This window comes from Cervus canadensis, chromosome 3 (assembly GCF_019320065.1).
Source record: "Cervus canadensis isolate Bull #8, Minnesota chromosome 3, ASM1932006v1, whole genome shotgun sequence".
Taxonomy (NCBI): domain Eukaryota; kingdom Metazoa; phylum Chordata; class Mammalia; order Artiodactyla; family Cervidae; genus Cervus; species Cervus canadensis.
In genome coordinates, this window is record NC_057388.1 from 18,884,035 (window position 1) to 18,905,719 (window position 21,685).

Consider the following 21,685-nt stretch of genomic DNA (forward strand, 5'->3'; position numbering starts at 1 on the left):
ATGTTTAGAAACACGCCTCCCCCCATCAGTGAAGTAGTGATTCACTGATGTAAAGGTGGTAAAATTTTTTTAAAGGGTGAAGGTGGTCTTTTTAGCTAGTATTTGACCAAATATAAATTATTGGTGTCTTAAATCTACATTGTGAGATATTTGCTCTCTTTCAGCTCTGGTGTCATGAAATATTATATAATGTTTGATGGTTGTTATCTACATGCTGAAATTCCATAAGCGCACATGAAAATTCTGAGTAACAAGATAACCCTATAATGACACAAGAATGATATGATTTCTAGTTTTAGAAGAAAATAAAATATTGTATATTTTCTATTTTAGAAGTAAAAGAACAAAAAGCATTAACAAATAGGTATAAATTACTGCATCTATCAACTGAATATCCCGGTTGATGGCAGGTGTCAATATTTAATATATTCTTTGTTTAAAGTGTAAAATACCTTTATTTTCTTTTCACATTTGACCCCAGAATGCTCAGTGCAGCAAGAACGTATGTTGGGGAGTACACATCTGCCTCCATAAAGATACTTTTGATCGCAAATTGCTGTAATACACAAGTTTTTACAGTTACTGTCTTTTGACACAAATGCTTCAGACAATTCCAAAGTCCTGAAGCCACTCAGCAACTTGGCTATAACATAGACATAAGAATCATTGAATGACCAATTGCACTACTGTATTTCTGCAACCAGTGTGCAAACACCCACATATGCAGACATCAAAAGACCAAACACCCCCAAACTGAACACCACAGTTTCACTGTTTCATAAAGATATCGATATTATTAAAGCAAACATTTTCATTGGCTATATTTTAAAGTATTTAAAACATATCTTTTTGTTTTCTTTAGAGAGGAGATTCAAATCAGTAACATAGCATTCATAATTTGCTTTTTATTTTTTTTTCCTTTTAAAAAAATCATTTATTTTTTGGCTGATGCTATGCATGTGCTTTCTCTAGTTGCAGTGAGTGAGGGCTACTCTTTTTTGAGGTGCATGGGCTTAGTTGCTCCGAGTATGTGGGATCTTCCCAGACCAGGGATTGAACCCATGTCCTCTACACTGGCAGGCAGATTCTTTTTTTTTTTTTTTTCTATGTACAATAGATAAAAGTTTAATTAGACTGCAGAGTGTTGTTTCATGGAAATTAAGATGAACATGTTTCACACAAGGTCTTTTGCCATGAAGTGAAGTAAAGTCGCTCAGTCATGTCTGACTCTTTGCAACCCCATGGACTGTAGCCTACTAGGCTCCTCGGTCCATGGGATTTTCCAGGCAAGAGTACTAGAGTGGGTTGCCATTTCCTTCTCCATCATAACTTGCTTTTTAATAAAACTTTTTTAGCAAAGACTTAAAAGGGGCAACTCAGTACTGACCAACATATGGAGAAACAGACAGTTTTATTTACTACTAATGGAAGTTTAATGTGAAACAATTCTGTTGGAAGCTTCCTAAAGATAGGCATATTATCTGTACTAGAAATTTCTTGTTTAAAATCTCTTCCTATGCAGTTTTAAAATACCTTATATCTATTTCAATATCTGTTTATCTTTTGTCCTTTTTTTTCCTTCCTCATTTACCTACCTACCCACCTATAGAGAAAAAAATTCTTATCATAGTAACAGTTTGTAAATAAGAGAAATGTTCAACATGAGAGGAAAGGTCAAGTGAATTACAGTATTTATATTATGGAACTTGATATAGCATTTAAAATTATGTTTCTAAGGACACCAAAACACTTTTAAGTAATACTGACTAAATATAGGCATAATGTAAAATTATATACAATAGTTTTTTTCATGGGAGAAGTATCTGTTTAAATAGCTCATATTTGAAGCTTGCTTATATAAGAATAATACTCCCTTTAGTATAAATGCAACATTGAAAGGTATGTTTTTATCTGAGCTATTGTGTACAGCAGGACAAGGTTCCGCAGCTAACTAAACACGGTTCATATCGCAGACGTCATAGATTTGAATACTTATTACAACAATTTTTCCAGAAGATGGCAGTAAAACAACTTGTATAAATAACATCATCAATATTTAGACAAGTTTCCAGACAGAAAGAAGTAAAGCATTTTTGAGGAAGGGGACTTTTAAAATCTCACACAAAGTTGCTACAAGGTGCAAAAACAGGGTGCGCATCTTCAGACTGTGCTCAGAGTACCTGAGTTCACAATCACTGGAGCATATTTCCACATTAATGTGCTTTTAGCATCTCATCATTCTCTCTCATAGTCCACACAACCCCTCTCCAGAATGAGTAGGCCAAATTGAAGTTGAGTGTTCCTTTTTATAGCATTTTATCACATCTAACTTTCAATGTGAATTACTGATTTTTGAGCAGGTATTTCTTACATAAGTACTAGCACTTAATGAATTCTTTGAAAATATTTTACTAGAATGAGAAGTGAGTAGTGATTAATAATAAAATAAACTCTAAGAGTCATAAAAATTATATGCAGAATCTCTGACAAATGGAAATGAGTGTGGTTCAAGCGTACTGAAAAGCAGAGCAGGTATTTCTAGTAAAAAAGTACAGTCATTTTACAATTGTATAATTTCAGTTTATAATACATTTGCATTACCAGTTTTGATATTATGTAGGTATTAAACATTTGAAAGTACTTTGAGGAGATTCTCTGTTTTTCCCATTAAGTCAATCTTTGTTAATATTTTAAGATGTTATTTTAAGTTTACATAAATTTCAAAATTGCATAAAATTTGATTTTTGTCTATAGCATGAGATCCCATCTATGTAAAACTTTATGACTAAAAGTGGAAATAGCTAACATGAGAAAATCAAGGCATAAACTAGTTCTGGGTGATGGAATTTGGAGAAATTTATTTAAAAAAATTTTTTTCATATTTTCTCTGATTTCCATGATAGATACATATCTACCCTATAATATAGAAAAACATTTAAACAATATATTAAAACCTTCTTCGTCTAATTCCCCCTTGGAGGAAAGCAGTCAAAAGTTACAAACTTCTTAAGTACTGGGGATGAAATGTACAACATGATAAATATAATTAACGCCACTGTACATTATATACAAAAGCTTATAAGACAGTAAAAGTTCTCATCACAAGGGAAGGATACTTTTTAAAAAAATTATTTAATGTTGTACCTATATGAGATGAATATTCACTAAACATTGTGGTAATCATTTCATAATGTATGTAAGTAAAATCATTATGTTGTACACCTTATACAGTGCAGAATGTCAATTATATTGCAAGAAAACTGGAAGAAAAAGATCTTTTAAAATGAAAAAAAACTTCTTAAGTCCACCTAAGAGGAATTCACTGACACTCCACAGACTGTACTTTGGATCTTTCTAAGTTACACAAAACAGTAATATAATATACCATACATTCTTTTTAAAATAGGTATAGAAATGGGTAAGACATCCCTCCATTTCTAAAACTTTAATGGATCAGCATACTGGGATTTATTTTTCTGTATATATTTCTCTTAAAGCTATACTTTATTTAATAATTATAGTAGATTCAAATTCAGAACGTAGAGTAGAAAGTGAGTTCTGTGGGTTTACGTATTTGACACTGTTCTCCTGCCCATGTGGTAGGACAATGGCATGTGCTGGGAGCGATACATTCACCACCATTTTTACACTTCTGAAAGCAGACTGCTGCAAATAGAAATATAAATAAGTTTAAAACTTAATTTACTAGTCAAATCCTACCATAAGCGATAACATTTTCATTAAAGAAAAAAGAGAAACAGTTAAAAATCAATGATTAAGGAATTTTTCCCCTTTTTCCCATTGTTAGACTTTTATGGAAAAAATGAAACATTTGAACGAGAACTCCCATCATCTCAAAAGCTAGATTGAAAGCAATAAAACTACTCAGGAGGTTCTGAACTGGTCTGAGATGGGGCCAAGAAATCAGTAATTTTTTAAAGCTTCCCTGACTCCTACTTATAACTGAGACCAGGACTTAAATACATGTCATTTATCCTGGCAACTGTATTGGATAAACTGGAAAATACAAGATACCCTGTACCTCTGCTAATTAGAAAGAAAGAGTTCAGAGGAATTGGCATTTTATTCTATTTTAAAAAGATATATTATTTTTTTAAATTAAAATTAATGTGATCTATTTTGACATAAGGCAGAGGAGTTTGATGTTGACATTCCAAAAGACATTTGTGGAAAACAATTTTAAAGGTGAAATATTGATGCAACTGATGCTAATTGAGAATTTCCTAGGAAAGCTCATACATATTTTGTAAGGAAATTAGGACCTTTTTGATTTAGAAGTTTAGGCAAGTCCAGTAATAAACCAATGGAAGGAGGATTGCTTTCACAGGGAAATGGAAGAAGAGTGAAATAAAAAGATAAATTCTAAAAAAAAATAAAGATAAATTCTGAAGTAGAGCTAAATAAGAAAAAATAAAAGCAAGGAAACAAAAAACAAGGAACACGTTCTTTGTCTGAAGTCCTGCTTTATGTTCCCATGTAGACTTTAGCATGTTAAGGGTATTTATTTCCCTTATGTGTGTTGCATTGTTTCCCTGTCCAGCCAGAAGGACAAAGAGCGAATGTTTGGTCCCACACACTTTCCTCCATTAATGCACATGGAAACACAGATACCTGGAGATAAAGGGATGAAATTTTAGTCCTTAAATATTAATAGTTTTGCTGTTTAATATGTTTGCTTTACCTGTAGCTGGCAAGCATATTTAGTAGTGTCTTACTTTTTTGGCATCTCATACCAGTGACAGGCGCACACATTATTTCTCACGCAGTGATCACATTCTTACAGGGAGGCTGGCAGAGAGCTGAAAGAACACACTGCAGCAATCTGTGACTATCATATATTCAATTATTATATATTATATGTTGCATTATGTGTGTGTGATATATAGGGACATAAGGCAGAGAAATGAGCTAGTAAAATATAAGATCACAACTGCAAGTTGTTAAAACCATCATTTCTAAATCATAAAATACAGTGGTTATAGCCATAAATTGCTAGTGGGTTAGCATACTTTGAAATATATTGGTAAAGTGTTTATAACCAATGGAGCCTTCAGTATGATAGTGCAAATATTATGAATCTAATCTTATGTTTCACCAAACTCTGAAGTAAAGAGTGAAATGACCTGGGAAAAAAACAAGAAAATAAGTCAAAACCAAGCTCAAAATAAGACCTGTTCCTGTGGAAGTTAGAAAAATTGGTTATATGTTTAGAAAAAACTTTAAAGTTACTTTTGGATACCTACTGAGGTCATAGAGACAGAGCTTTCTTTATATGTGACTTATTCCTCTCAGGGCCTGGGAAAAAGTCTTTTTTAACAATAAATCTTTGGCTTTTTCAAGAATATTTATTAGATAATCCTGAATACAGTGTACTAGTAATTTCTACGTATATGGTTCTGTTCCATGGAGTTCAGAAGTTGAGGTTTGTATCTTTTATGACAGGATTTTTCTTGCTTCATACTTCTTCCTGATGTGACAATTAAATGCAGTTATTTAAAAATAGTAATACAAAGGCAAACTTGCCTATAAATTTTTAAATTTAATTTTCCTTGAGTGATGATTAAGTGGATTTTAGTTTTTGTTGTAAAAGTGAATGTCCAATTATTTTGTTTTGGTAATAAGGTATTTGTGGACAGATTCCCCTTTTGAAAATTTCCAAACACTAAGAAAAATTCCGCTGATTTCAAATAGATTTATAGGTGAAAATAATGTAACACTTTTTGTATAAAAACAATATTAACTGAAAGATTTTAGCAAATGAATAATATCCATTATTTTAGACTGAGCCTCTTCTGGTTAATAATTGAGTTTCCTTTCTCTGGTATTTTTATTGGTACTTTTTATAATAGAGAAATGATCTTAAGTTTTCTGCTTTCTAATTCTTACAGTGGAGAAGGAAATGGCAACCCACTCCAATATTCTTGCCTGGAGAGTCCCATGGACAGAGGAGCCTGGTGGGCTACAGTTGGTGGGGTCACAAAGAGTCAGACACGACTGAGTGACTGAACGACAACAATCCTATTCAATTTAAGATTATTTCTATTAACTAGGAAGAGATGTATTCTTTTCATTACAAAAACATCACAAGAAATACCAGTGGTTAGGAATATAACGCTTAAAAAGAAAAAAGGACCTTTTTATAATGGGTAGTCTTGTTATAATCAGTACTCATATACTGTATAAAACTTGAGTGTAGAGATAAATACTACATCTATACAAAAAAGTATATATAATTAAAGTAATACAGAGAAATGGCATAAAATGTGGACTTCGTTGTGCCACCCCTAATCCCATTTTAAGAAAAGGAAGTTTAGGAGAATACCCAGTCATGTATATATTTATGAGATTCTCCAGGTCTCAGATGGATCTTCCATCAGACTCCAAAATGAGCCAAGTAATCTGGCCTTACTTTGTATATGGAAAGAGCTCATGGCATTTAAGGGATGAAGGAAATTGGAAGATACATTTAACCATCTCTAGCCTCACATTTTCAGATTCCCTTGTAACTCAGTCGGAAAAGAGTCTGCCTGCAGTGCAGGAGACCTGGGTTCAATTCCTGGGTTGGGAAGATCCCCTGAAGAAGGAAATGGCAACCCACTCCAGTATTCTTGCCTGGAGAATCCCATGGAGCCTGGCAGGCTACAGTCTATGGGGTCGCAAGAGTTGGACACGACTGAGCGACTAAGCACACACATACAGCCTCACATTTTAAGTCTTGCTTATTAATAGTTAACCTTTCATGTTTTCAGCGCAGTGTCTCTCTCTTTCGAAATCTGTAGAATACACAGTATATGCTCCTTATACTTACTTTAACCATATTCTGCCTAATTTATTCAATGGCTTTCAATATGTATACCATCTTCCCTTCCCTCTATTTGGGCTTACAAGGGATGTGACCTAATAAAGATCATATTTTTTCCTGCACTTTGTATAGCATGTCTTATAGCAATAATACCGTTACTTAATGCCAAGTGCCGACTGTGCTTGGAGGCGGTCTGCTGTAGTCTCATTCACACTTGACAGCACCTGTCCAGCTCAAACTTGAAAGTAAAGAGGTCTGAGGCCTGGAAACTATAAATTTGTCGTATCCATGCCACTAGGACGTTGTAAAGAGTGATAACTCCAAAAATTTTAACATGACATGTATTCATTAGATAATTTTTAGTTCAATTTAGTAAATTAGAGGGTCTCTGCTTTACCTAGTGATATAGTTGACATACACATTTTAGAGAAGAAATTTTCTTACTAAATCTTACACCTATTGCAAATAGCATTAGAAGCATAGCTTTTTCTTTCTCACATTCTCCTTCTACCTAAAACTCTTAAACATGCATTTAGTCTCCTAATTTTCAAGATCTGCCTTAATCTAGTTTTTGCAGTCCATGTTCATACCCTAGCTCCTTAACAGAAATCTGAATTAGAAAAACTCATTTTGTATGCTTAATGTATCTAGTATTAGAGGGATGGTTTCTTCTCCATCTCAATGTCAATCTTAGAATCCTAACCTACCTCTAAGTAAAACAAAACAAAACAAAACAGGATTGTAGGTCAAACTGTAACATGACAAAGAAAGTATGTATTTTAGGAATTAAATTATCACGTCTTATACTAAAAATCCACTCTATATTTGTATAAGCTCAAAAATACTAAGATACAGAAAACAGATTTAAAATTTCATTTATTGACATTATTTCATGCCTATGTGCTCAACTTCAGGTCATGCCCATTATTCTGAAAAAAACAAAAACAGTTTATAGCATTAACTCTATGAGTGAAAGTGTTAAAGTCATAGGCCATAAATGGGGGAAATGGTACATCTTTATGTCTCATATTACTGGGTACACTGCTGTGTGTAGCTGGCTCTTCATAAGCATTTAATGAAACTAAAGTCAAGAGAGATCATGAGATAAAATTAGTACTAGACATTAGATTGACTGTAAATAAAACATTTTTGCTGAGAAGGCAACAAAAATGACAGCATTGCACACGAAAGACTGCAAGAGAGCTTTGCTTATTTGTTTCACACCTTGGTCCTACAAACGTGCTAAGGTTGTGAGCCTAACATAAGTTGAATAAGTACACATTTTACACAATAACTCATATATTTCTATGAACTGGTAATTTGGTGACCAAAACTGCAATATCACAAGAAATAGAGAAAATAAATAAATAACATCTTCCCCTTTGAAAATTGTCTTATGTTTGTTTACTCAGAGCTCTGTTTGTGTCTGACTTTTCCTTTGCCTTTTTATTTATAAAGAAAGAATAATTGCCATTCTGACACTGTGTACCAAAGAATCCATTTGGACAGATGCAAGTGTTTGGCTTATTGCAGGAACCACCATTGAGGCAAACAGGGTCACATAAAGCTGGTAAACAGCAGGAGGGAGAAAGACCATGAAAGTTTTATTATTTAAAAAATGGAAGCTGCCCTGAAGTACAGAATGGTGCATAATGAAATATTTTATTTTTACTGCCACTTAAACCCATAGCCTATAATTAATTAGACTTTTCCAAACATACGAGGAGAGGAATAACCAGATAATAGCTTTGAAAGTTTATTCATTAACAAATATTACCAAGCTATGAATGTGGAGGCTATTATTAGAATTCAGAATGACCTTGGTAAGCATTGTTGGTAAAACAATTAGAAGTTAGGAGAAAGCAATTCAGCAGCACAAACAGGATAGTCTGTAATCTGCTCAAATATATTCAGTCATGCCTTTAAGTCATCTTCCCAATTCAAATAGGGACACTGCACTCAAGTCCTAGCACACTCAAGAACATGCTTTGTTTTTGCTTCTTCCCGTTGTTCCACGTTGAAAGTCACCCCAAATTCCATTTTTAACCCCGATTTTGCCAGTTCTACAAAGTTTACACAATTTTATTCTTAACTGCACCTGTCAGAATGAACTTCTCTTTCCTGTTTCCAAAAAGCTAAACATTTATTATGTCACTTGTTACGCAACTTGTATCATAGTACTTTTTATAATTATAACCTATATCTCCTTCACTAATGATGTGCTTCTTGTAACTGGGGAAAAAACAAATTGATCTTTATTTCCCTTTGCATCTTGCTTCACACATAGTTGTCAAGCTATAAACACTGAATTAAATTTACGTTGAGAAGAGTCATTCGATCACAATGGATTAAACATAGATAATGGCAAACATATTAAGCCTGATACTGTGATTAATAAATAGAATAACATTATGATGTCCAGTTAACTCAGAATTGCTTGAATATTTAATGAAACAGAATGTCTGCATTGTGATAAAAAATAAACTTCAAAGATACCTGAATATGCAACACAAATATGTTTCTCTCCACCATAAGGCAAGAGTATGAGGGAAAAATAAAAGCCAAAAAAGAAATTGGTTTGGGTTGGATAAGAGTAAAGCTGAAATACATTCTGTGGTTGAATACAAAGATAATTAATGAAGACGAGAGAGAGGGTTTTAAACATCTATCTGAAATAAAAACTCTACACCAGTCTCATCTGATTAGTTTTATGTTTTGCAAGTCCTTATCCTTAAGCCATTGATGCACCTTAAACCACTGATGCACCTTAAATTTCTTTCAACTGACATATTTATTGAAAATATTTCTGATTTTACCTGTGCTACAGGTAGGTCCATACCAGCCAGGTTTACACTCACAGACGTCTGGTTTAAGACATTGGCCTCCATTTTCACAGTGCCTGTTACAGACAACTAAGATCATAGGATAAATTAAAAGAAAGGTAAATTAGACTTGGTACTGGTCATATTATTGGCTATAACTTAGGTGCTCATAACTGCCAATCACATTGTCTAATGAATAAGATTAAAGAGAAAGATAAAAACCAGTTTATTTTTTGGCTTTAAATAGTTTGCAGTTTTCATATTTAGTTATCTTTATTGTTTGCTGTTGTTAATAGAGATGGGGAAAGTAGAAAATCACTGGGGTGAATAGTAAGCAAGAGTTGACTGTGAAAATTGTTACTAATGAAAGTAATCATAGACATAGATTAAAGGAGATTTGTTTATAAGCTAAAAAATTAGAGGGGCTTTCTAGGTGGCACAAGTGGTAAGAACCCAACCACCAATGCAGGAGATGCAAGAGACATGCATTCAATCCCTGAGCTGGGAAGATCCCCTGGAGAAGGAAATGGAAACCTACTCCAATATTCTTGCCTGGAGAATCCCACGGACAGAGGAGCCTGGCGGGCTACAGATCATGGGGTTGCAAAGAGTCGGACGTGACTGAGTGACTGTGCACACACAAGTTAGAATTCTTGTTCTCTCAAAGTAATGGTCATGGATAGAGTCCAGAAGAGAGCTGCTTCTAAGAACAAGCTTCTTTATCTTACTTAGTGCTGGCTCCCAGTGTTCCCAGTGGTATGCAGAATGGTCGTCATCTTAGCAAATCATGAAGGCATGTATTTTGCTGAGGGTTTGGGTTTATCTCAGTTAGGATTAGAGCAATCAACTCATTAAGGAGCAATTTCATTATATTAGACTGCAAGAGAGCTTTGCTTACTTGTTTTACACCTTATTCCTACAAAACCACAGGACACATGCAGAGGTTTCCCCCTAAGCAGGCTCCACCATGGTGACAACGTGGTCTACAGTCTTCTGCAGACACAGATTGTGTTAAATCAGCTCATAATTTGGAAAAAGCCAGTTTATGAAGCACAAGCACAAGAAAACCTGCTGCTGTGAGCAGTTTACAGGAAACTTAGTTCTAGTTTAGCATGAAATCTAGTTCTGTGGGGTTGACTATGAGGCCGCACTCTGTAGACACCTATAAATATCAGCATGTTTTGGTTTATAAAACTTTTGGTTAACTGGATGGAAATACACAATCTGAAGTTTCTTCTGAAAAGTGAGACTTGGAGTTACACATTCTTGCCCTACAAAGAAAACACTTCTATATATCTATAATTATTTTCATATGCTATTCATACTAGGTGGTTCTGTTAGTTCACTATGTTTACTGTAATTTGTTAATTTGTGCCTTGCCTTGCCATGAAAACACTTAACATGGCTCTCAGTTTAATAATAATTATGTATGTACAATCCACTAAGATGTATTCTTTAAAAATATTACTTAAGAAATAACAAAATTTTTTCTTTAAAGTATTATCCATTTTAAGAATGCCATTTCCTAAACTCTCCATTTAAGATTTCAACCAAGGCAATGAAATTATATGGCTATAAACATGTTTTTCAAAATGATTTTTTAGGTTTCTTTTTACTACCTGATACCTTCTAATTATTTGGTAATAGCAGTTCCTTGGACCCATGTTTGAGAAATTATTTAATAGGCAGATATCCTTTGTTTGAAGCTAAAATATTTATCAGGATATGGTTCCATATTACTAAATATCACAAAAAATTTCTGCAGATACTTTTACCAAAGATGTATGAGCTATTGCTTTTTGGCTATCTGATTTGGCAAATTTAAATTTTTTAATCTTCAATAAATTATTTTTAATAAACATTAACAAAACTTAGACTCCCTCACCAGCATTAAAAGATATATATTAATATGTACACAGTAAAACTGAATTACCTTTAAAACATTTTAAAAAGATTGCATTATTTTGGTTTTGTTATTTGATTTTTAATTTGAATTATCACCTTCATCACAGGTTGCTCCACCATATCCTAGGGGACATTCACAAATGTTAGGCTTAATACATTTTCTGTGGTTTTTGCAGTCAGGATGACATATAGCTGTTAAAAAAAAAAAGGCTCGTGGCTTAGAAATATTAGTTATCAATTAAATTCATTATGCAAACTAATAAGAGCTATACTTAACAGTCTGGCAGTTAGAACTGGTGTAACTAGGTTTATATTTGCATATGTTTGGGGCGACACACTCTGTTTCTTCCACAAGGATTTTTACAAATCACTGGAAAAATCAAGGCAAAAAGGCTGATTTGTAGATACAGTGTATCCCCATTGTCTGTAGACTTAATTATATAATAAAAGTAAAATTCTCTGAAATTGAAAAATTTGAAATTGCTGTTAAATGATAATGACTGCATACATTCACAGAATTATTTTTTCCCTTATATTTGTTTTACTACCAGAATGACTGAGGCAAATGATTAATAGGGTAAGCAAAACATACCATATGAGGAAATTAGTCCCATAGAAAATCTGCTGTTGGACATGGATGCAAACCATAAAAGGATTACAGTCTTTCAGAGAGCAATTTAGATACTAATTGGCTAAATGCTGGTGAATGGCAGGGAGAATCAGAATGTCAAAGATCAAAATGCCAGGAACACATCATTAGCTTATTATATGTTCTTATTTCTTAAGCTTCTCTAACAACCCATTTAACACTTTCTGAAGTAACTGAAATGATTGAGGTTGTTTTATTTGCTAATAATAATGAGTTTTATATTATAAACATGTAAGAATTGAAGGTTATTAACATTATTCCTACAGAAAAAAGAAAAAATGAAGTTCCTCAAGGTAACTCAGAACAAAGGAACACTCTAACAGCTCTGTTGCTTAAGTTGGTCTCAAACAAATCAAAACACAAACAAAACGAAATAATATGAACACTAAAAAGTAGCTTCTAAGCCAGAAGTTTGATTTGTATCAAACTATGCTGATGACTGAGAAAAGAAATAAACAATCCTTTCAAAATTAAAGTGATGCCTAACTTGTTTTATCCTTAAGAGCTGGAGGAATTACAGAGAAACTTAATTTATACAAATAAATATGCAGGATTAGTCATTTAAAGGCTAAATACCTTCTGTGAGCTGAACAGAACCCAGACCACATGTTATTCATACCATTATATCTTGCTGCTTACTGCCAGGAATGTCAGTTAGCCCTGTAAGGTTGTGCTTTCTTTTCTGTATAACGGGAAAAATAATACCTAGCACATGGAGTCCTTGTGGATTATATGACATAATTGAAATGAAATATTTCCAAAGGCCCTAGAACAAGTAGGTGCTTAACACATATATTTGTAATGTATTATATAGTCATAATGTTTTTTAATATCAGCATTATTAAAAAATTGAGAAACACTTGTGTTAATTTTTTTGAAATGTGAAGAGAATATACCCAAATAATAAATAAAATGAATAGAAGTTAGTGAACTAAATGGAGTAAACAAAATTTAATACATAGAAAGGTGTATCTTTTTAAGCACTTAAAAGTGAACTAGATACTTTTCTTTGTGACATTCGAAGAGTTGTCACACTACCTCTGCAATTGATACCATCTCCGTAATATCCAAAGGGGCAGCGTCCACACTGGAAGTGACCACCTGTGGTTGGCACACGGGAAACACCAAGAAGGCAAGGGGATTCAGCACAACTTGATCTTTTGTCCAATCCAGGCTTTTCTGGCAAAACTGTGATGGCTCTAGTAAGTGATGATGTAAACACATCCTTATACTGTGTGTAACCTTGGGCAGACCTGTTAGTTTGAGTATACTCTCCTGCGTCTGTTTGGGTGAGACTCGGGTAAGATCCTTTATTTCACCGTGAGAACTGTTCAGGTTAATGCTTAAAGAACTATGGTTGTTTGTAGGAACTGCCAACTCCTCCAGACCGAGGTTTGCACTAGGAGTATGATCCACATGTTCAAAATCTGATATCTGATGGGAAATAGCCTTATTTGAATGATTAATTTGGGTTGTAACAATGAGAAGTGGGAGATGTGGTTGGTTGCAGCCAAGAGCATTTTTGTAGTTGCAGGACTGTGGATTGAGCTCGCACCAAGTAGTGAATGTTCTGTTGACAGTTGCTGCAAATTTATGGCTAAACAACCAAAAAAGAAAAAGCTATGTTAGTCACAGTTAGCATAACATTTATTAATGTTCTGCTGTACCTACAGAGGGCTTCTCTGGTGGCTCAGACAGTAAAGAATCTGCCTGCAGTGCAGGAGACCTGGGTTCAATCCCTGGGTGGAGAAGATCCCCTGGAGAACAGAATGGCTACCCACTCCAGTATCTTTGCCTAGAGAGTTCCACGGACAGAGGAGCCTGGCCTGCTATAGTCCATGGGAATGCAAAGGGTTGAACATGACTGAGTGACTAACACTTTCTGTAGTATTTAACATTAGGTAATTCATTCCTTCATTTGAAGTCTGTTACATGTACATCAGTCATTATAAGAGAAATGTAAATCAAAACTACAGTAAGATACCACCTGACACCAGTCAGAATGGCCATCACCAAAAAGTCTACAAATAATAAGTGCTGGAGAGGGTGTAGAGAAAAGGGAACGCTCTTACATTGCTGGTGGGAATGTAAACTGATACAGCCACTATGGAAGACAGTATCAGGACCCCTTAAAAAGCTAGGAAATAAAACCATTGACCCAGCGATCCCACTCCTAGTCATATACCCTGAGGAAATCAAAACTGAAAAAGACATATGTACCCCCATGTTCACTACAGCACTGTTTACAATAGCTAGAACATGGAAGCAACCTAGATGCCCATCAACAGATGAATGGATAAAGAAGCTGTGTTACATATATACAATGGAATACTACTCAGTGATAAAAAGGAATGCATTTGAATCTGTTCTAATGAGGGGGACGAAACTAGTGCCTATTATACAGAGTGAAGTAAGTCAAAAAAAGAAATATAAATATCATATACTGACACATATATATGGACTCTGAAGAGATGGTACTGATGAATTTATTTTCAGGGCAGCAATGGATAAATAGACACAGAGAACAGACCTGTGGACCTGGTGGGAGGAGAGGAGTGAGAAGAGGAGATGTATGGAGAGGAACAGAAATTTACTATACCATGTGTAAAACAGACAGCCAAGGGGAGTTTGCTCTGTGACTCAGGGAACCCAAACGGGGCTCCGCAACAGGCTGAAGGGTGGGGTGGGGAGCGAGATGGGAGGGAGGGGACATGGGTGTACCTGTGGCTGATTCTTGTTGAGGTAAGACAGAAAACCACAAAATTCTGTAAAGCAATTATACTTCAATTAAAAAAACAGTCTTAAAGTCTATCACATATATAAATGCTATTCTAGGAGCCTTGCAGCATTAAAAAGTCAACACATGATTACTGCCCTCAGAGAAGTTGTAATATATTTAAATACACAAGATAACACAGAATATAAAGCAGTATAGAGATATTTGTATAAAATTTTATTTCTGCATAAAAAGACAATATAGATAAGGTAGGCCATAGAGATAGAAAAGATAATTTCAAGTACACATTATGTAAAGGATCAGTGGCCAGAATAAACCCTTACAAAACAACAAAAAGTCAAAGAAAAATTATAAAGAGATAAACAACAGAAAAGCAAATTTCGATGATGATTTGAAAAAAGTAATTTGATAACTTTTGGCAAGCTTTATCCAGAAACAAACAAACAAAACTAGACAAGTCTGTAGATATGAAAATAATTTTAAAAATTATATAATAATACATATAATTTTAAACTAAGAATTTGAAATCTCAATGAGTTTTTACAAAATATAAATGATTAAATTAACTGAAGAAGAGCTAGAGTAGATGACAGAAAAATTACATTGAAAGAAATAGAAAAACAATCTAAAATAACCTCCTAAAATGATGTCAGGACAGCTGATCTAATGGAAAAATATTTTTACCAAATTTCAAGGAAAGACTCTTGCAAAACTATTGCAACATGCACAAAGAGATGAAACATCAACATTTTATCAGAGTGGCATAATCTTATAGTCAGCATTATTTTTGAAAATACACAAATTTAAAATGAAATACTATTTTTTTATTTAAGGTAAATCAAGTGCAGCTGTGTAGTTATATATTATCACATCAGGGTGAAATAGACTTGTATCTCAACTAACAATTGTATTAAGATATAAGTGAAAAAATTAATATAATGTTGATACAACCATTTTCTGTTAAAAAAGCAGTCTGAAAGGGCAGCCCTGGTGACTCAGTGATGGAGAAGCAGCCTGCCAATGCAGGAAACATGGGTTCGATCCCTGTCCCGGGAAGATCCCACATGCCATGGAGCGACTAAGCCCATACACCACAAATACTGACCCTGTGCTCTAAAGCCCACAAACCACAACTACTGAGTCCACACGTCACAACTGCTGAAGCCTGCTTGCCCTAGAGACTGTGCTCTGCATCAGAAGACACTGCAATGAGAAGCCTGGGCACTGTAGCTAGAGAGTAGCCTCTGCTCTCTACAACTAGAGAGAAGCCCTCACAGCAACAAAGACCCAGCACAGCTAAAAATAAAGAAAGAAAAGAAAAATTATTAAAACATTCTGAAAAAGTTAATCCAAGGAAACATTAACAGATATTATAGCACATAGTTAGTGATGATGAAAAGCATTTGATAAAATGTAAAACCCACTCCTGACTTAAAACCAAAGAGAATTCTGAGAAAGCAACCAGTAAAAGGAAAATTCTAGCAGAAACCTGTAGTGATATCATATACTCAGTGGCAAAATATGGAAGAATTCCCACTAAAACCATTAAGAAACAAAACCATTAAGAAACATTCCTGAGGAGCCAAGATGGCGGAGGAGTAGGACGGGGAGACCACTTTCTCTCCTACAAATTCATCAAAAGAATAACTGAACGCAGAGCAAACTTCGCAAAACAACTTCAGATCGCTAGCTGAGGTCATCAGGCGCCCAGAAAAGCAGCCCATTGTCTTCGAAAGGAGGTAGGACAAAATATAAAAGATAAAAAGTGAGACAAAAGAGCTAAGGATGGAGATCCATCCCAGGAGCTCTTAGGCGGCATTGCTTGGGGTAGGGTCCGGGCCGAGTGCCCTGAGGACAATCGGAGGGAACTTCTGTGAGTTGCCAACTTGAACTGTGGGAGACCAAAAGAGAGAGAGTAAATTAACCGGCCGGAACACACTGCCGGCCGTTCGCAGAACAAAGAGACGGAGAGGGTCCAGAGAGGAGCTCGCAGGCTGCGGACCGGCCCAGCCCCGCCGGAGGCAGGAGGCAGGGGGGAGGGGAAGGTCGCGGCGAGACACAGGGCGCAGGCACCCGACCGGCGCGGGCGGGGACTGGGGCTGGGGACGCGGAGGGCGGAAGGCGCGCGCCCGACTGGCGCCAGCGGAAACTGAGACTGGGTCCGCGGAAGGGAGGGGGCGCGCCACACCTGGGTAGAGTGCGCCCACCAAGCCCCTGGCTGCCTGGACCGCTCTGACGGGGAAGGCACAGAGAGCAGGCGCAGCTTTTCCTTCCGCGCTTTTGTGGAACACCCGAGGGCTGGAACCTAGCGCAGCGCGGAGCGCGCTCCATATAGAACAGCCGGGAGCCTGAACAGCGCAGACGGAGAAAGCAGCGTCAGCCCCTCCCAGCAGCCCCAGCCCATCCCCGCGGCCCAAGCCTGTCCCCACAGCGCCAGCCCCGCCCGGCAGCGCAAGCCCCTCCCTGCCCCGCAGAGCGACGGAACTAGCTACCTGAATAAGAGTCCACCTCCGCCCGCCTGTGTCAGGGCGGAAATGAGGCTCTGAAGAGACCGGCAACCAGAAGCCAAATAAACAAAGGGAACCGCTTCAGAAGGGACTGGTGCAACAGATTAAAACCCCTCTAGGAAACACTGACTACACCGGAGGGGCCTGTAGATATCGAGAAGCGTAAGCTGGAACGAGGAGCTATCTGAAACTGAGCCGAACCCACACTGACCGCAACAGCTCCAGAGAAACTCCTAGATATAATTTTACTTTTTTCTCTTTTTTTTTTTCTTTATTTTTTCTCTTTTATTTTCCTTTAAAATCCCCTATTACTCCCCCATTACTCCTTAACTTTCATTTCCATAGATTTTTACGATTTTTTTAATTAGGGAAAAAAAATTTTTTTTTTCTTTTTTTCTTTTCTTTTTTTTCTCTTCTTTTTTTTCTTTCCTTTTTCTCTTCTATTTTCTATTTTTCTTTTTCTCTTATTTCTTTTAAAGTCCTCTAGTACTCCTCTATTACTCCTTAATTTTCATTTTCAATACACTATAACCTTACAAAAAAAAAAAGAAGAGAAGCCCTATTTTTAAACCGAAGATTATCCTCTCCCAATCTTGACTCTCTGTTTTCTACCTCAGAACACCTCTATTTCCTCCTTTCCCCTTCTCTTCCCAATCCAATTCTGTGAATCCTTGTAGGTGACTGGGCTACGGAGAATACAGCTGCGTAGATCTGTCTCTCTCCTCTTGAGTCCCCCTTTTTCTCCTCCTGTTCATCTCTATCTCCCTCCTCCCTCTCCTCTTCTTCATGTAAATCTGTGAACCTCTCTGGGTGTCCCTAACGGGGGAGAATCTTTTAGCCATTAACCTAGAAGTTTTATTATCAGGGCTGTATAGTTGGAGAAGTCCTGAGACTACAGGAAGAATAAAACTGAAATCCAGAGGCAGGAGACTTAAGCCCAAAACCTGAGAACACCAGAAAACTCCTGACTACATGGAACTTTAAGTAATAAGTGACCGTCCAAAAGCCTCCATACCTACACTGAAACCAACCACCACCCAAGAGCCAATAAGTTTTAGAGCAAAACATACCACGCAAATTCTCCAGCAACGCAGGAACATAGCCCTGAACATCAACATACAGGCTGCCCAAGGTCACACCTAACACATAGACCCATCTCAAAACTCATTACTGGGCACTCCATTGCTCTCCAAAGAGAAGAAATCAAGTTCCACGCACCAGAACACTGACGCAAGCTCCCCTAACCAGGAAATCTTGACAAGCCAATCGTCTAACCCCACCCACTGGGTTAATCCTCCACAATAAAAAGGAACCACAGACCTCCAGAATACAGAAAGCCCACTCCAGATACAGCAATCTAACAAGATGAAAAGGCAAAGAAATACCCAACAGGTAAAGGAACATGAAAAATGCCCACCAAGTCAAACAAAAGAGGAGGAGATAGGGAATCTACCTGAAAAAGAATTTAGAATAATGATAATAAAAATGATCCAAAATCTTGAAAACAAAATGGAGTTACAGATAAATAGCCTGGAAACAAAGATTGAAAAGATTCAAGAACTGTTTAATAAAGACCTAGAAGAAATAAAAAAGAGTCAATTAAAAATGAATAATGCAATGAATGAGATCAAAAACACTTTGGAGGGAACCAAGAGTAGAATAACGGAGGCAGAAGATAGGATAAGTGAGGTAGAAGATAAAATGGTGGAAATAAATGAAGCAGAGAGGAAAAAAGAAAAAAGGATCAAAAGAAATGAGGACAACCTCAGGGACCTCTGGGAAACTGTGAAACGCCCCAACATTCGAATCATAGGAGTTCCAGAAGAAGAAGACAAAAAGAAAGGCCATGAGAAATACTCGAGGAGATAATAGCTGAAAACTTCCCTAAAATGGGGAAGGAAATAGCCACCCAAGTCCAAGAAACCCGAGAGTCCCAAACAGGATAAACCCAAGGCGAAACACCCCAAGACACATATTAATCAAATTAACAAAGATCAAACACAAAGAACAAATATTAAAAGCAGCAAGGGAAAAACAACAAATAACACACAAAGGGATTCCCATAAGGATAACAGCTGATCTATCAATAGAAACCCTCCAGGCCAGAAGGGAATGGCAGGACGTACTGAAAGTAATGAAAGAGAATAACCTACAACCTAGATTACTGTACCCAGCAAGGATCTCATTCAGATATGAAGGAGAATTCAAAAGCTTTACAGATAAGCAAAAGCTGAGAGAATTCAGCACCACCAAACCAGCTCTTCAACAAATGCTAAAGGATCTTCTCTAGACAGGGAATACAGAAAGGTTGTATAAACGTGAACCCAAAACAACAAAGTAAATGGCAACGGGACCACACCTATCAATAATTACCCTAAATGTAAATGGGTTGAATGCCCCAACCAAAAGACAAAGATTGGCTGAATGGATACAAAAACAAGACCCCTATATATGCTGTCTACAAGAGACCCACCTCAAAACAAGAGACACATCCAGACTAAAAGTGAAGGGCTGGAAAAAAATATTTCATGCAAACGGAGACCAAAAGAAAGCAGGAGTCGCAATACTCATATCAGATAAAATAGACTTTCAAATAAAGGATGTGAAAAGAGACAAAGAAGGACACTACATAATGATCAAAGGATCAATCAAAGAAGAAGATATAACAATTATAAATATATATGCACCCAACATAGGAGCACCGCAATATGTACGGCAAACACTAACGAGTATGAAAGAGGAAATTAATAGTAACACAATAATAGTGGGAGACTTTAATACCCCACTCACAACTATGGATAGATCAACTAAACAGAAAATTAACAAGGAAACACAAACCTTAAATGACACAATGGACCAGCTAGACCTAATTGATATCTATAGGACATTTCACCCCAAAACAATCAACTTCACCTTTTTCTCAAGTGCACACGGAACATTCTCCAGAATAGATCACATCCTGGGCCATAAATCTGGTCTTGGAAAATTCAAAAAAATTGAAATCATTCCAGTCATCTTTTCTGACCACAGTGCAGTAAGATTAGATCTCAATTACAGGAAAAAAATTGTTAAAACTTCAAACATATGGAGGCTAATAACACGCTTCTGAATAACCAACAAATCATAGAAGAAATCAAAAAAGAAATCAAAATATGTATAGAAATGAATGAAAATGAAAACACAACAACCCAAAACCTATGGGACACTGTAAAAGCAGTGCTAAGGGGAAGGTTCATAGCATTACAGGCTTACATCAAGAAACAAGAAAAAAGCCAAATAAATAACCTAACTCTACACCTAAAGCAATTAGAGAAGGAAGAAATGAAGAACCCCAGGGTTAGCAGAAGGAAAGAAATCCTAAAAATTAGGGCAGAAATAAATGCAAAAGAAACTAAAGAGACCATAGCAAAAATCAACAAAGCTAAAAGCTGGTTTTTTGAAAAAAATAAACAAAATTGACAAACCATTAGCAAGACTCATTAAGAAACAAAGAGAGAAAAACCAAATTAACAAAATTAGAAATGAAAATGGAGAGATCACAACAGACAACACTGAAATACAAAGGATCATAAGAGACTACTACCAGCAGCTCTATGCCAATAAAATGGACAACTTGGATGAAATGGACAAATTCTTAGAAAAGTATACTTTCCAAAACTGAACCAGGAAGAAATAGAAGATCTTAACAGACCATCACAAGCAAGAAATCGAAACTGGTCAATCAAAAATCTCCAGCAAACAAAAGCCCAGGACGCAGATGGCTTCACACTGAATTCTACCAAAAATTTAGAGAAGAGCTAACACCTGATCTTACTCCAAAGACTCTTCCAACCGAAAATTGCAGAAGAAGGTAAGCTTCCAAACTCATTCTATGAGGCCCATCAACCCTAATTCCAAAACCAGACAAAGATGCCACAAAAAAAGAAAACTACAGGCCAATATCACTGATGAACGTAGATGCAAAAATCCTTAACAAAATTCTAGCAAACAGAATCCAACAACATATTAAAAAAAAATCATACACCATGACCAAGTGGGCTTTATCCCAGGAATTCAAGGATTCTTTAATATCCACAAATCAATCAATGCAATACACCACATTAACAAATTGAAAGATAAAAAACATATGATTATCTCAATAGATGCAGAGTAAGCCTTTGACAAAATTCAACACTCATTTATGATTAAAACTCTCCAGAAAGCAGGAATAGAAGGAACATACCTCAACATAATAAAAGCTAT

General features: G+C 36.1%; 1 protein-coding gene across 1 annotated transcript in view; it reads right to left on the bottom strand.

Moving 5' to 3' along the window:
- Nucleotides 1-207: 207 nt before the first annotated feature.
- The window catches only part of VWDE (von Willebrand factor D and EGF domains), an 83,194-nt gene continuing 61,716 nt past the window's right edge, over nucleotides 208-21,685 (bottom strand). The window contains 15 exon segments of the mRNA XM_043464242.1: nucleotides 208-261; nucleotides 453-556; nucleotides 3,571-3,666; nucleotides 4,536-4,572; nucleotides 4,574-4,632; nucleotides 4,737-4,759; nucleotides 4,761-4,794; nucleotides 4,797-4,820; nucleotides 8,295-8,390; nucleotides 9,640-9,735; nucleotides 10,544-10,573; nucleotides 10,576-10,638; nucleotides 11,647-11,767; nucleotides 11,828-11,891; nucleotides 11,893-11,943. Of these exon segments, the coding sequence (XP_043320177.1) occupies nucleotides 208-261; nucleotides 453-556; nucleotides 3,571-3,666; nucleotides 4,536-4,572; nucleotides 4,574-4,632; nucleotides 4,737-4,759; nucleotides 4,761-4,794; nucleotides 4,797-4,820; nucleotides 8,295-8,390; nucleotides 9,640-9,735; nucleotides 10,544-10,573; nucleotides 10,576-10,638; nucleotides 11,647-11,767; nucleotides 11,828-11,891; nucleotides 11,893-11,943 (952 nt within the window).